Source organism: Lontra canadensis, unplaced genomic scaffold (assembly GCF_010015895.1).
Source record: "Lontra canadensis isolate GAN:19392208 unplaced genomic scaffold, GSC_riverotter_1.0 scaffold12, whole genome shotgun sequence".
NCBI lineage: Eukaryota > Metazoa > Chordata > Mammalia > Carnivora > Mustelidae > Lontra > Lontra canadensis.
Window position 1 is genome coordinate 29,541,445 of NW_022631006.1, and position 15,114 is coordinate 29,556,558.

At 55.3% G+C, this 15,114-nt stretch overlaps 2 protein-coding genes across 7 annotated transcripts; one reads left to right on the top strand and one right to left on the bottom strand.

The window, feature by feature from the left end:
• Nucleotides 1–359: 359 nt before the first annotated feature.
• On the bottom strand, nt 360–14,689 carry ZNF219 (zinc finger protein 219). Of its 6 annotated transcripts, none has more exons than XM_032856999.1 (5): nt 14,510–14,689; nt 3,791–3,882; nt 2,114–3,521; nt 1,673–1,804; nt 360–1,441 (listed from the first exon to the last, which is right to left on the bottom strand). In XM_032856999.1, exons 2-5 carry the CDS (start codon nt 3,794–3,796, stop codon nt 840–842), a joined length of 2,148 nt encoding a protein of 715 aa, XP_032712890.1. In that variant the 5' UTR covers nt 3,797–3,882; nt 14,510–14,689; the 3' UTR covers nt 360–839. The 6 variants fall into 6 exon arrangements, with proteins under 6 accessions (XP_032712890.1, XP_032712887.1, XP_032712886.1 ...); XM_032856996.1 differs by lacking the exon at nt 14,510–14,689 and adding an exon at nt 9,054–9,298; XM_032856995.1 differs by lacking the exon at nt 14,510–14,689 and adding an exon at nt 8,559–8,605.
• Nucleotides 11,088–13,706, top strand: TMEM253 (transmembrane protein 253). The gene is made up of 7 exons (XM_032857000.1): nt 11,088–11,201; nt 11,325–11,468; nt 11,796–11,906; nt 11,998–12,054; nt 12,361–12,471; nt 12,583–12,729; nt 13,094–13,706. Exons 2-7 carry the CDS (start codon nt 11,361–11,363, stop codon nt 13,172–13,174), a joined length of 615 nt encoding a protein of 204 aa, XP_032712891.1. The 5' UTR covers nt 11,088–11,201; nt 11,325–11,360; the 3' UTR covers nt 13,175–13,706.
• Nucleotides 14,690–15,114: the final 425 nt, after the last annotated feature.

Consider the following 15,114-nt stretch of genomic DNA (forward strand, 5'->3'; position numbering starts at 1 on the left):
CCCCTTCCTGGCCCCAAACTGGGCGTGGGTGCGGGAGAATGCCCCTCCGCCAGTGGCTCTCGGAGGCTTAATGCACTCTGCGAAGTTCCACCTCTCCCACTGCACCCAGTTCTTGAGGCTGAGGGGTCACCCTTAAGCTGGGATCCAGCAGTTCTCAAAATGAGGTCCTCAGACCATAGGGCATGAGAATCCCCTAGGCTACTTGCTAAATGCTAATTCCTGGGCCTCACCGCCAGAGCTACTGAAGCCGAAGTCTGGGGGTGAAGCCCAAGATTTCTCATTCCTTATTTAGCTCTCTGGGTGAACACTAAGTGCCTGAAGAAGTATTTCCGGACAAAACGCCCAAGTAGGACAGGACATAGGCAGACAGACACAGCGCCCTGTGCCTCAAGACACCTGTTTATTGGGGACACAACTCTGCGACAGGGATGACAGGAATCGTACCAAAAATAGCGACGTCTACAGGGCCCCTGAAGGGGCTAGAAGGGTACAGTGCCCCCCACCCCCACCCATTGTACAAAAATAAACTCTCACGCCTATGGACCAGCAAAGACTGGCAGAGCGGCTCCTCAACAGGGACACAACCCTCTGCCAGCCCTGGGACCCCGTTCTTTGATCCTCACCCCTGCCACTTCTAAGGCACTGTGACTCTCCCCTGGGCTGGGTGGGTAGCGCCCGCCCACCCTCCTACGCCCTCCACCCCCTCCACCTCTGGTCCGCCTGGGGCTGGGATATGGGTCCCACGCTGCCCCCTGCTGGCTGCTCTACCCAACTACCTCTAGCGCTCCCCCGCTCCCGCGGGGTGAGCTCACTAAGCTAACCGCCCCTAAGAGGGCTCCCTACCGTTCTTGTCCCCCTAGCCCCGCCTCTCCCGCTCTCTGCAACCCGGGGCCTTCCTCCCCTTCCTGAGGAGGACTGGGAGGGGTCTCTCCGGATTGTGCAGGGACGTAGGGCGGGGACGCGTCGGCCTGGGGCGGCCTGCGGCCCCGAGCCCTGCGGCTGTGGTGCACTTGCAGGTGCAAGGCCATGAGCTCAGGGGCTCCCGTGGCGAAGGGGCAGAAGAGGCATCGGTGGAGGGCACCCCCCGGCCCAGCCTCGCCTCCCGGCCCCGCCCGCAGGGACAGGTCCAGGGGTTCGGCCTCACCGCCTCGCCCGTTGCGCAGGGTCCTCCCGGGACTGGCGGGCTTCCGACGGGACCCCGGCGCCGCGCTCGAAGGAGGCCGGGTGTTAGCCGCGCCCTCCACCCAGGTCGCAGGCTGCGGAGCCGCCTTGGCTCCCGACTGCTGTACCGCACTCCGCTGGGAAGGGGGCGGCGGCTCTGGGGGTGGTCCGGGGCCCGCCCCACTCCTCTGCTCTCGGTGGTGGCGCTGCAGGTGATACTTCAGCGAGCCGGATTGGGTGCCCGCGTAGTCGCAGTGCGGACATTTGTAGGGGCGCTCGCCTGGAGAAAGGGGTGCGACAGGGTCACAGAAGCACGATCACCGCCGGCCCCACCCGCATTTCTCTCTCTATACAGGCCTCTCTGGACCAGAAAGACACACCCCCACCCTCATTTAACAGAGCAGCATTCCCCCAACCACCTCAACTGGCCAAACTGCAGGCTGCCTTTCAGGCAGCGCTCTCTGTTCCCGCCCCTCAGTTCCCTCCCCACCACAGAGGCTGTCCCCCTCACCTGTGTGCACTCGGAGGTGCACTTTAAGGTGATGCGCTGAGCGGAAAGATTTTCCACAGAAGGGGCAATCCTTTCCTGTGGCTCCCCGGCCCCCTTCAGGCCGGGTCCCTCCAACCAACAGCCCGTTCTCTTCTGCAACACACACGTTAAGGGAAGTCAGAAAGGCCCTTTGCCCTATCCCTATCAGAGCCACGCACCCCACACCCACCCCTTAGGATTGCTTCCCCTGGAACCCCAGAAGGAAACAGTCTATTTGAGGGAAGCTGAAAGGTTGGATTTGTTGTGAGTTGTGCTATGCCCCTCGAAAAGTGACCTCCAGGAGTGAAAACAATAGAGAGTAAGAGACAGGTCCCTTTTAAAGAGGAGGGGAAGGAGGGCGGTGGTGGCGTCAGAATGGGCCCCGGATGTGGAAATCTTGGAGGGAAAAGACCCCTTACATACCCTGCGTGGCGGTGGACCTTGCTTGGGTCCCCGCAGCAGACGCAGAGTGCCCTGGCCCCTCGCCTGGGCGCGGGTGCAGTGAAGCCAGAGGGCCCAACGCCCTGCTGCGGGCCCAGGTCTCCTCCTCTGCCTCCACCACCTCCTCTTCCTCCTCTGGCTCTTCTGCGCGATGCCGCCGAGCCCGGGATGGGAGAGCAGAGGGCAGTGGGCGGAAGCTTCCGAAGCCGCGGCCGGCCCCAGGCTCGGCACCCTCACCATTAGGCCGAGCCTCGCCAGCTCGCAGGCTCAGGTAGCCCAGGAGGCTCGGAGGCTCACGGCGCTCGGCAGGAGTCGGAGCCGGGGCCAAGAGGAGCGCGGGGCCCAGCGGCTCATAGGTCAGCAGGCCCAGGTCAGGAGGCTGGGGGGCCCGGGCAGCCCCGGAACCAGCCCCCGGAGCGCGCAGCGGCCCCAGCTTGCTGGCATGCACCTTCATGTGGTTCTTAAGGAACCAGGGCTCCTTGAAGCAGCGGCCACACACGGGACACGCATGATCGAAGGAGGCCTTGTGCTTGCGCATGTGGCCCTTCAGAAACCAGGACTGCGTAAAGCTCTGGCCACACACTTGACAGCGGAACTCCGGGGGCGCGGGGGGCTCCTCTGGAGCGGCGGGAGCGGGGGCAGGCGCTGCCTCACGTTCAGGCTCCGGCTCAGACTCTGGGACTGATCTGGGTTCAGGTTGGGGCGGAGGCTGAGGCTGGGGTGCAGCTGAGCTGGCCGCCAGGGGGCGCTCAGGAGCTCCGTGGGCCGTCAGGCTGTGATGCAGCAGCTCCTCCTCCTGGCTGGAGCCAAAACTGCACAGGCCGCACTTCCAGGGCCTGTGCAGGATGTGCAGGTGGCGTTCGCGCTCCGCCGCAGTGCGAAACTTGCCTTTGCAGAAGGGGCAACGGAAGGCGGACGACGAAGGAGCCTGGGACCGCGCCAGGCCCTCAGTGGCAGGGGTGGACTGCATGCCCCCAGAACTTCGGGCTCTCCCCAGCCGGGCCTCGCGCAGTAGCGCGCGCTCCTCCAGCTCCAGCAATAGGCGTGCGGCGGGGCTACGCGGACGCTCCGGCTGGTGAGTGCGCAGATGCGAGCGCAGCAGGGCCCGCTGCGCGGCGCGGTGGCCGCAGTGCGGGCACTGGAAGGCCTGGGCGCCTGGGTGCGCCCGCAGGTGCAAAGCCAGAATAGAGTTGAAGCGGAAGCGCTTCCCGCATACAGGGCAAGGGAAGCGTCTTTCCCCTGCGCGACTCTCGGACCAGCCCACTGCTCCCATCCCTGGAGACCCGGCGCTCACGCCTGGCCCGTTGGAGTAGCGCTGCAGATCCAGTTCGCCGTCGAAGGCGGGCGGCGAGGGCGCTAAATGGCCGCCCGGAGCGCGGGGACGTGAGCCCTGTGGAGAAAGACCTGAGTAGAGCAAGGGGTGGAGAAGGGACAGCTGTGGGAAAAGCAAGGGCGTGGAAGGCCAGAAGAACTCGAGGGAAGGTGGGTTGGGGTCTGAATCAGGAATACCGAGTGCCCTTCCCACTCACCCTGAGGGAAGTGGGATATGAATGGGAATTGAGCTGTTGGGGCCACAGTCTTAACTTCTAAGAGAGGTAGGGCAGGGAAGGAGTATAATCGGAAGTACTTGCAGGTTCAGGCCGGAGCTTCTTCACTCACCTCCATGGACCCCCTTCACATTCTTTGGTTCTGGGGAGTGCAGGGAAGAGGAGGAGGAAGAGCTGCTAGTGAAGGCAACAGGTGCTGAAGAGCTAAAGCAAGAGAGACAGGTTTGGAGGGAAAGATGAGCCCTGGTTTTCAGCAGTAGAAAGAGGCACCCCCAACCCCATACTCTTAGCAGCCCGTACTCTTGCAACCTATCCATTACCCTTCTTTGCACCCTGACACAGGAAGAGGCTGCTGTCTTCAAAATTTTTACTCCTTGATTTGCCCAGCCCACAGGCTCCCTAACAACCAGGATGTCTTCCCCCAAAGTATTAATTTTAAACTCCTAGTCCCAAACCACCGCTACCATCGTTACCATCACCACCATCACCACCACCATCACCACCCCCTGGTGGTAGAAACCATCACAGTATACCCCTCTCCCATTTAAGTCAGGCTATGCAGCTTGATGAGCAAACGGGGTGGGCCTGCCATGCCCCCCAGTTATCTAAGTGAGACCAGTTGCTCTCAGACCCCTAACTGACCGATCAGCCAAACATCCTTCCACACTCCACAGTCCTTCCTTCTGCCCTTATCCTGTCTTTCTGTCTTTTCCCCCTCGTACTCCCTCCCTCCGCCTGGATTCCTGATCCATTCATTTCCATTCATTACAGAGACTCATTCATGCATGGGAGAGAAACACCTCCCAGCAGCGGAGAGTCTGGAGACAGACAGAGGGGGAGGGGCATGAAGGGGGAGAGAGCCAGAGGGAGAGGGAATGAAGAGAGAGTTGGGGGAGGAGTGGAAGTTAAGGGGCGCTGCTGGCCTGGGGAAGGGGTTAAAAACTACAAATACCGGATAGGATTCATTCCCGTGTTTCAAACCTTAGAGCCTGCAGTTTGATGGGGCATCTCAGCCCCTTTGTCCAGGGCTGTTCCGAGGCAGGCTTTCCTTCTCTCTGCAGGGGAGAGGCTCCCTCACACAAGAGGAGGATTACACTGGCTCTGAGCTCAAGAGGCTGGAGTGAGGGACGGGGGGCGGGGCTGGGCCATCTGCACAGATAGGGGCTCAGCACATGCTCTGAGCAGGAAAGGGTTAAAATTCTCCAGGCTGAAATTCCCTGGGCCTGGGATGTGCAGAGCTCTAGTTCTGAGGAAGGAGAAGAGCACTGAGAAGAAGCTGGGGTGGGGGGGGGGTGCTCTCCTGATTCTAAGCTGCAGAGGTTAGTTAGCATTAGGACTTAGAAGCAACCCCAGAATTAACATTCATGGAAACAGGCCTGGGGAAGATGAGCAGAAGTCAGCCAGCCTACCTTCCTGCTTACATATAGAATTGTCTCCAGTTGAGGCTGGATGAATGTGGGCCTAACCTATTTTTTGCCTGAGATAGAAAGAATATTTGAGATATAAAGAACTTCCATACAATAGGCATTGTGAAACTGAAATGGGTTACTGAGAAAGAAAAGGACTCAAGCATTACTTTGCTTAAGGTTCTTTAACAGAAGAGAACTGGGCCAGGAGTCAGCCCTGCTCATCAGCAAAAAGAAAAGGCTCTGGAGGTCCAAGCCTTCTTTAATTTTTGACATTTAATGAATGTGATAATATTCCATAAAGGGGCAGGTACCTATTACATGTAAAATCTGGATTAAAGGAATTTTATTAACAGGAGGTTGACTGACAAAGTGTCCTCATCCAAGGGTCATTAAACAACCTCCACCACCACATTTAACATTTGTATTTCTGTAGCTCCAAATTAGGGCATCCACCATCATCTTCTGGATCCTCCAAACAAACCCCTTTCCTGGGACCAAGATCCCAGCTGGGCTCCATGCGTAGTGTCACAAAAAGTAAATTAAAGAGTAGGACTGAGGAGTGCAAGGCTATTGTGGGCCCAGTCTGACTATTAATAGCCCTGCAACCTTCAATAAATCACTTAACCTCCCAGTTTACTCATCTGTAAAATAAGGAAGTTGGACTAATTTATATTAATGGTCCCATCCAGCTCAAAAATTTGTGGTTCTGAGTCACAGGACTCTTCTGGACCCCAGAGAGATGTTAAAAACAAATGGTCATCCCTTCAGTACCATGGAGAGTGCAGTGGGCTACCAGAGGAGCCACTTTGGCCACCTCGGTACCATAGAAAGAGCTAGGAAGTGCTAGAGGGGCCACACTTGCCATTTTAGCACCACAGATAAAGCACTGAAAAAAGCTAGAAGATTTTTTTAAAATTCCTATCTCGGAACTATGGGGGGGGTGGGGAACACTGGTACCAGAGGAATTATTTTGGCCTTTTAGATGTCACTGAAAATAGATAAGTGTAATAGAAAATAGATGTAACTAGAAGAATTTTAATTAGCTATAAGGAGTGTCCTGACAGTTACAGTTTGTACATCCTGGAATGAGTTACTGAGGCATCGTATTTGGGTCCATCACATTCTGTTGCTCTCCTGGGGATTCCCGGAACATCCTGGTGTACAGCCAATCTGGTATATTCAGAGGAAGCAGATGGTGGGGGAGGAGGGGGGGAGGCTGGGAATACTGCATGGTCATAGCTGACTAACCTATGGGCACATATTCTGATTCTGAGAAGATTCTAGGGCCCCTAAAATTGCCTGTAGCACAGCAAGCAAAATACCTCATGGGAGGTTGACCTCATATATGAAGCAAGTAGAGTAGGAACAGGACAAAGCTTCCTCCACCAAAACAAAACAAAAACAGAAGACCTACTTTACACATAGCATTTTCCAGGATGGAAAAAAGTGATATACAAGAAGGCCTAAATTGAAGCTGAATTCCCAAACAGGGAAAGTTTCCCTAGAGGGTAGCCTCAAATCAACAAAACCCACCTGGACACCTTCTTAGGCCCAGTCAAGACCTCCTGAGTCATCTCCACACCAAAGGAGGCCCCAGGCACCTGATCCCACTAGTGTTTTGTTTTGTTTTGTTTTGTTTTGTTTGTTTTCAACAGAAAAGAGCACTAACAGGGTCCAAGAGCTATGAACCAGCTTGGAACCCACAGCATGCATGTATTGCCTGTGGGCAATAATCACAGAGTTTTCTATAGTTAGGCCCTAAACACCATCCACGAGATTTGGCCAGACAGGAGTACTGACCTACTTTCCACCCTCACTGGGAATCATGGGTTATCTGGCCCTTGTTTGGGTTCTATAGGGATACAGAGCCAGGGATAGGGATCGGAAATCGTTCCAAAGTAACAGGCCAATTATTTTTGTGTGCTAGGAAAGCTGGTGGGGAAGGGCGTGTGGACCATCAACCTTATTGCTTTAGGGAGGGCTGGAAGGGCTGGTGAGAAGACTTAGAAACAAGGACAGGTACACAGAAGCATTTGCTGTCTGAAGGACCTCAAACCCGTGGTTCAAAAGTTTTTAGGGTCAAAGTGTAAGGGGCAAGGATTCAGGACTTCTGAGGTATAGTTGTGATGAAGCCTCTGTCACTGGTCTTTTCTAATATTTGATGCTCTTCCCCCTGTAGAGAATCCCACACCTCTGAAGTCTGCTACCAATTATGATTAACGCCGCAAAAGATGAGGTAAGAAAGAAAAGGGGCTTCTTAGGTGGTCTAGAATCAAGACCACTTTTATCGCAAGTACATGCCAGTAGCTCACTTTCATGGTCTCCTATCCATGGCCCTCTGAACCTCACTGCTCTGGGAGTTCCTCTAAACTGACCCCACATCACAGCACGCCCATCTTTTACACTGAGTTCTTGGTAAAGCCTCCTTCCTCCATCCTCACTGTCCTGATTTGGGGGCATGGCACCTCAATCATTGACTCCAAATGTGCAGCAGGAGACAAGAGGTAGGTACACCTGCCACCCCACCATGGCGAATCTTATTTCCCAGGCATGTCCCAACTTGACCCCTCTTCTGAAAGTTCTAGAGGACCTTGATTTGGGGGAGGGGGCATGGCGCCAGCCCTAAGTCCCCTTAACTGGAGCTGACCCTAGAAAGGTCAGAGTCTTAGCACCCATATGAGTCTCAGTCCTCAGATTAGGGGGTGGGGGTAGGCAGGAGAGCCTCTGGGAAAATCTCCCTCCCAGAAGTAGGTTGGCAAGTAGGGCAGGACCTGTGATCCTGCAGAAGAGATTCTTCCAGCAGCACCCCAGTCCCCTCCCGGGGAAGATAAGCTAGAAGGATGATGGGGGGCAGGGTTGGGAGATTGGGAGGCCAAGGCTCAGCTACCCCGGCCGGGAGAACAAAAGCTGAGTTGCAGCCGCCTCCGCCGCTGCTGCCGCCGGCCGAGCTCTTTGTGACACTTTGTTTGGGACGCAGAGAGGGAAGCACCCCCCATCCTCTCCCCTCCCCCATCCCCGCTCCGGGAGAGTTTAGGTCCCTTCCCCCTCTTCCATCAGCCCTACCTGAGCCGGGGGGCGCTCATCCACTCTGGCTCCCGGCTCGGCCGCCTTGCACCCCCAGGCCCCTCGCGCCCTGCCTTCGGGCCCCTACAAAGACGTCCGCACCCCCCCCACTGGCCTTTCCCCTTTGGTGTACGCTTTCCCGGGTTCCCCACCTGGCCCCCGCCCTCCCTCGAGGCCCCCCAGCTCTCCCGGCTTCCGAGGCCGCCGCCCCCACCCCGCCCCCCCAGGAGCTCTGGGCGAAGTTTGCTTGGGGCCGAGCCGGCGCCCCTCCCCCGCCCCCGCCCCCTGCACCTGCTCCGAGCCGGGCGCGCGGAGCGGGCCCCCCCCCTCCGGGTGGGGGGGAGGGGGCCGGGGGCGGGAGCCGGGTGGCGGAGGGGGGGGCCGGGAGTGGGGGGAGCGGCTACTCACGAGCCCCGGGCGGGCGGCGGCGGAGCGGGCGGCGGCGGCGGCGGCGGGCGGCGGGCCGGCGGCGCGGGCGTCAGCGTTACGTGGGGCCGGGGGAGATGCGCCGGGCCCCGGCCCCCCCGCCCCCGGCCCGGCCCCCGCCCCCTCCCCGGTCCCCCGCCCCCGGCCCTGGCCCGCATTGTGTGCGGCGGGAGGCGGCCCGGCCATTAGCATGCGGGGGGCGGCGCGGCGGGGCTGGGAGCCGCGCGGGAGCGGGAGCGGGGCTCTGGCTCCGGGGACAGGGAGCTGGGGACCCCGGGAGCCGCGAGAGGCGGCCGCCAGGGGCGGGGTACGGGCAGTTTGGAGACGGGGGGCGCTGTCGGAGGGAGGGAGGGAGGGAGCGGGGGTGGGACGCACAGACGGTTCCTACAGGAGACTGGAAGAGATTTTGAAAGGTCATCTCGTCCTTCCCCCAGCCTCCAAGCCGGACTGCCCCTCCCACCCTAAACCCGGACATACCAGGGAAGGAGTTGGCTCTGCCGCTCTTTCTGCCCCAACATGCACAGACTCGGGAAGTTCTTCCTGGGGTTTTATCTCAAAGCCTCTCCCTTACAATTTCTGTCTCTCTTTTTGGGGAGGAGGAGGAGGGGCGATTATAGAGATAGTTAATGTCTGCCGTATAAGAAACATTATTAAAGTTACTCTTCGGTCCTTTCTGTTCTTGATAAACAAATCCCACTCCTTCCTCTCGAATTCTCTTTCCCATTCCTTAAGTCACTTTAATGGCTCTTCAATACAACAAATATTTACTGATTGCTTACCGAGTACCAGGCACTATGCTTAGCACTGTGGGGGATGAGCAGATGAGGGGCTTGTAGATCCTTCCCATGAGCAGCTTGTAATCTAGACAGGGGCTACAAATTTGTAAGTAGTATACTCAGGTTTAATCAATATTGACGGAATGCCTGTTCACATATTTAATAGTATAGAATCCTTACAATAACACTCTGAAATATAATCAGTCTGCATTTACAGGTAAGGAAAATGAAGCTAAAGAGTCTCTTTCCACTGTCCTACCAGCTCAGGGATCCTCAAAGCAAGCCTAACATTTCACATTCTGTCAGGTCACTGCTTACCAAATAAAATTAATGCACATGGGGACTGAGGCAGGAATAGACCCACAACTTTTCCAGATCCCTTTAAATGTGATTTGCACTCCCCAGGAAAGAAGAGTGGACACAGTGATCAGATGAGTGTTGGCCCAGCCGTGAGCAGAACGTAAGTGTCTTTCAAAGGACCACTAGACCCCTGCCTGTCAGTACTAACTCCCAGGAGTCTTCTGGCTCAGTCTTCTTCTACCATCAGTAATAAATATGATAAGAGTTACTAACAATTATTGAGCAAGTAGGTGTTAGGTACTGGGCTGAGCTAGTTCTTTGCATTTTCTCTTTTAATACTCAAGGTAACCCCTTGAGTATTGTATTGAGATCAGTATTATTAACTTCCCTTTATAGATAAGGAAACAGATTAACTTGCCCAAGGTCATTCCAGTAGATCTGGGATTTGAACATAAGTCTGGTTTTCTCCAGATCTCAGGCTCTGCACCTTTCCTATTTTTGATTCATAAGGTATATGTTCGGGCCCAGCTGGTTCTGCTCCTTACTGTAGAAACAAATGTCCCAGCTTAGCTTTTAAGTAAGCCTTTAGTATATGGGCCTCATGCACATCAGTGTGACTGTATCCCACCAGCGATGGCTATTAAGTGCCCACCATGAGCCAACAACCACTCACAGTCATATTATTAGCCCCCTTTTTATCACTCAGTTTGGGCAAACTAAGGTTTAAATAGGTAGAATATTCAAGGTCACACAGCTGAGAAAGTGACAGAGCTGAGATCCTAGTCCAGGTCAGCCTGACTGCAAGGCAACCTGTATCTCTCAAAAATGTTCTTTGGTATGGTAGTGTCCTTCCCAAGACTGGCCATTTGGGGACTATTTTCTATACATATCTAGCAGCAAATTAACACTGTAACACTAAAACAATCCCTGCTATAAGTAGGGATCCCCATCTACTTTAGTGTCCAATCCAGAGTAAATCCTTTAAGAAAGGAAGAAGAGAGGAGAAACTGTCCAGAAAGTGAGACAGGAAACCAGGGGAATTAAACCTTGCCTGGTCTTGAGACAACACTCCAAGTAGTAATGACAGGGGACAAATTCAGACAGTAATATGGGATATCCCTATATTACAGGTAATTTGAGGAGGAAGCAAAAAAAGGAGAAAGATTAGATGGAAATGGGGGGAAACTTGGACCCAGAGTGGTAGTGTCCACTGGGATGAGGTGAGCAATCAGAAGAGGACCCTGGATGGGCAGAGAGGGCAGCAATGGGAAATGGGAACAGCAATGAACAAAAGGCAGCAATGGGAAAGAGGGACAGAGTAAGGTAGGGTGGGGCATCTTGTAGAATGTACTGAGGCTGGTCTGCCCATAGCCACTCCCTGGATCCTTAGGCACTCTGGGGACCTTTGCCCCACCACTCCCGGCCCTGACAGCCCATCTTTGCCAAGACAAGTTTGTCGTCCTCGTCGTCTGCTCTGAGCTACTGGACCCTGCCAGGAGCTCCAGGCCCGGCTGGGTCCCATCATTTTGGAGTAGCACCTTCAGACTAGGTAGGTCTGAGGCCCTGAGCCTCAACTCCCCGGATTTTGGAAGCAGATAAAGGTGAAAAGAGATGAAAGAGATGTTGCTCCATGTCCTATCTCCTGATAGGTGCCATAATGCATTTCTCCCAGCCTAGAAAGCACCGAACTCCAGTGGTCAGCGGAGCCATGGAGGAGAGAGCTGCTCAGCGGGAGCAGGAAAGACCCAGTCTTCGTCTGGAAAAGCTACAGCACTGGGCAAAGCACAGGCAGAGCGGGCACCTCTTGGTGCTGGCGGTGAGGCCAGGCTGTCCCACCCCAAGCTTCAGCATGTCCAGTTGTAACCCGGTTCAGTTCTATTGAATTAGGGAGCACCCACCCTGTGCCTGAAACTGCTAGCTTCTGAGTGGGAGGAGGGTAGAAAAAGCATAAGATAATGAAGCAAGAACCTTAATCCCCAATTAGCTTCCATTATTTGGGGAAAACACATAGGTAAGTAACCAGACTTGGACATGAAGCAGAAGGTCCTTCACTTGGCCTTGGTTGACTACTTCCCACCAATGGGCATTCCTCCCAATTGCTAATCTCTAGATCCCTTTCAACTACCCTGTGTCTGGCCTCCAGGTGAGCCAGCTATGGCTGGCAGTGGCTGTGGTGCCCTTTGCTATCTCCGTTGCCTGCATGAACTCTGCCTGTCACATGGCCACAGCACTGCCACTTGGGCCTGGAGCATTGGTAAGACACACCACAAGAAAGGGTGGAAGGAAGGTCCTGGAGGCCCTCCTTAATGGGCCAGAGTACAACACTTGCCTTTCTCACCATTCAGGGTCTCCTCACTGCGATTGTCACTCTTGAGCTGCGCAGAGCACCCCGCCTCTGGAAGGTGAGAGGGGAAGAGAATGCAGCACTGTTCTCCCACACACACCCCAACACACACACACACACACACACACACACACACACCCCACTCAGCCCAGGAAGTGACTAAATGTTAACCAATCCTGTCAGCTCCCTGCCCCTGACTGGCCTAAAAAACTGAGGAGGGAAAGCAAGAAATTAGAGGGCTCATGGTCCTGCTTGGAGGTGGAGGAATAGGAGCTGAGTTTTGTTTTGGGGCTTGGCTGCAGGTGGGGCTTGGAGCGGCAATCAGTCCCCTAGGCTGGGCAGGACTGAGCTGGTTCATTGGCAGGTGCAGGCCATGATGATACTCAACATCTTCAGTCTGATCTTGGGCTTCATCGTGGTGGTGGTCGACATAATGAAGACAGCCTTGGGGGCTGCCTCAGCTGCCCCCTCCCAGGTATGGGTGAATAAAGGAGAAAGTAGGAGAATTAAGAGATTAAGAGGGAAAGGGGCAGGGGTAAACAGGTGCTGGGTTCCCTGTAGCATCCTCATTCCTGTCTACCTGTAGCAGGCTGGCTTGCTGGCGGTGGAGCTAGGCACTGAGGCCTTCACCCTAGGGGGAGTGCTGGTCTCGGCATACTCACTATTCCTGCTGAGCCAGAGGAAGCCGGGATGCTGCAGGAACCGGAGTCTGCTCTACCAAGAGCTGCAGGAGGTATTCAGGGCAGGGAGGAAAGTATGAAGCAGTTCACTAGCAGCTGATTTTTTTACTGGCTATACTGGTCAGTGGCACTTAAGAGAAAACAGGGTTGGTGGGGGCTGAGGGGGAGAAGGGGTCGTAGCCAGAAACTGATTGGTTTTCTGGTTTTAGATATTTATTCCCCAGTGTTGAGTAAGAGGGAACTGGGTATCTAAATGACTGAGATTAGAAATGTGGGAGAGCATTAGGAAGCTGCCTAAATATTGGAAGAACTATGGGAACAAGAGTAAATGGAAGAAAAGGAGTAAGTTGTTTCTGTGTGGGATTCCTCCTTTCTCACCCTTACAGTTTGCTCCCCTCACAACTGTCTGGCTTTTAGGGTCTGTCTGAGTTGGAGGAAGTTGCTGCTTTGGAGAATGGTACCACTGTGGCCAGCACAGCAAATGCAACAAATGAGTGAGCTACAAGGGCAGGCAAGCAAGTCCTGCTCCACTAACCTGGCAAAGGGCGTTGTCCAGGCCCTCCTGCCCCCCACCCCACAAAACTCAGAAGCTAGATGGAGTCCTCTGAGACCTACATGAAGTCCGGTGGAGTACCTTCAGTTTTCATCCAGAGTAGGCCCCTTGCTCTTCCCTTCCCCACAAGAGGAAGCTATACCTAAACCGGAGCCTTCCCTCACCTCACTGCCCTGAAAAGCTGCCCTCCTGCGGAACATCCTTAAACCAATTTTCAGCTGTACCCACTTCCTTCCATCTTTCCCCTCCATACCCATCGCCTCCCCATATAGCTTCACATCTGCCTCGTCTCACTACTTTCTCTTCTTTCCACCTCTCACAATCCCATCCAACTCCAAGCCCGGGGTCCCGCACAAGCCCATTCTCAGAAATCAGTTCATGGGTGCTTTAGTTTTCTCCCTCCGAGCCTGTTCCTTTCTACTCTAGCGAAGACTACAAGTCCCGGGATGCCCCGCTGCCTCCGTGGCCTGATGGGAAATAAAGAGCCTTCCCTCCGGGATGGGGGCGGTGTGCATCTGCTGAGTGACGCGAGGCGCTGGAAGTCTGGGCCTAGCCGAGAGTTTCCTCGGACGCGACCACTGGCCCCGCGTGCGGGGAGGCACCAGGCGGGTTATCCTGCGCTGGGGCGCCGCCGCCCCACCCACGGCAACTGATCGCTGACTGTGGGTCCACAGGCCTCCCTCTGGCAGCTTCGGGGACCGGCAGGGGCTGGGGCTGGCCCTCGGCAGAGCTGGGTTTCACAAATGGTGTCGCTGCGCCCCCTCCCACAGAGCCCAAATCCAAAGTCCTGAGACTTGGAGCGCGCGCGAGAAAGGGGTTGGAGATGATGAGTCAGAAGCCCGGGGCCATTCTCGTCCCCCTCCCTCGGGGCCCAGGTGCCGGACGAGGACAGGCTCGCTGGGCAGACGGGTGGCTGAGGCAGGAAGAGGAAGGGACGCGGCGACCCGAGCTAACACTTTCCCGCCTCTTGCGAGCACGCCGGTGTTAACGAGACCGCGTTACCGCCACCCTTTCTCTCCCAAGGCGGGAGCGGGACTGCGCAGACTCAGCCTCTCGGCTGCCCCACGGACCTTTGATCCCGGCTGCGGTCTGGTCCTGAAGCTCTGGTTGGGCTCATCCCCCACTGTTTCTGACCTTTGCACGTGTGCAAAGATGACAAGCTCGAGTGGACTTTAGAAAAGCCCAGGGAAACTGGGAGACCCAGTAGCACCAGCCGAGCAGCTTACTAGCCGCTAGAGAAACTAGAAATGGACCACAGCTGGAGTACTAAGAGAACTCACCCCAAATTCACACAGGGCCCAGGATGGGTGTGCGCCTCACACTCATTTTTGTTCCCACTTGAGAAGGCTTCTTTCCCTAGAGAATGCTGCTTCTCCGGACTTAGCCAAGCCCAGGCATCAGTGAGGAAAGAGCGCGGCCTGGCTGCCTTTCCCTGACATTGCAGTGGTGCCAGCGGCAGAGCTCCTGTTTGTGACACCTTGGGAGTGGTAATAGTCGCCCTATGACAAGGTTGTGTGAGTACTAGTGGGTGGAGACAGTTCTGGAATTAGGCTCTTGAATGGAGAAAACAAGATCTGGGCCTCCCCCTTCTCCTCCCAGTCTAACTGCCCGAATAATGCAGAGCTTCTGTGTGCAAGACTCAGAAAATAATTTTCTTCAAAGTGGGAAGTTGGTGGTGGATGAGGAAACGGGGGTAAAAATAAATAAACAGTTCACTCCGTCTTCTAGATAGGATCAACAGCTTATAGTGATATGATCAGAAATCTAGGAATTGTATTCTAGTTCTTGGAGAAGTTCAGTGACCCTACAAATGAACCTTATCAGTCGGGTTAGGTTAGGCTATGCTTTGGTAACAATGCCCAAATCTTTTTTTTCCCCCTTAAGT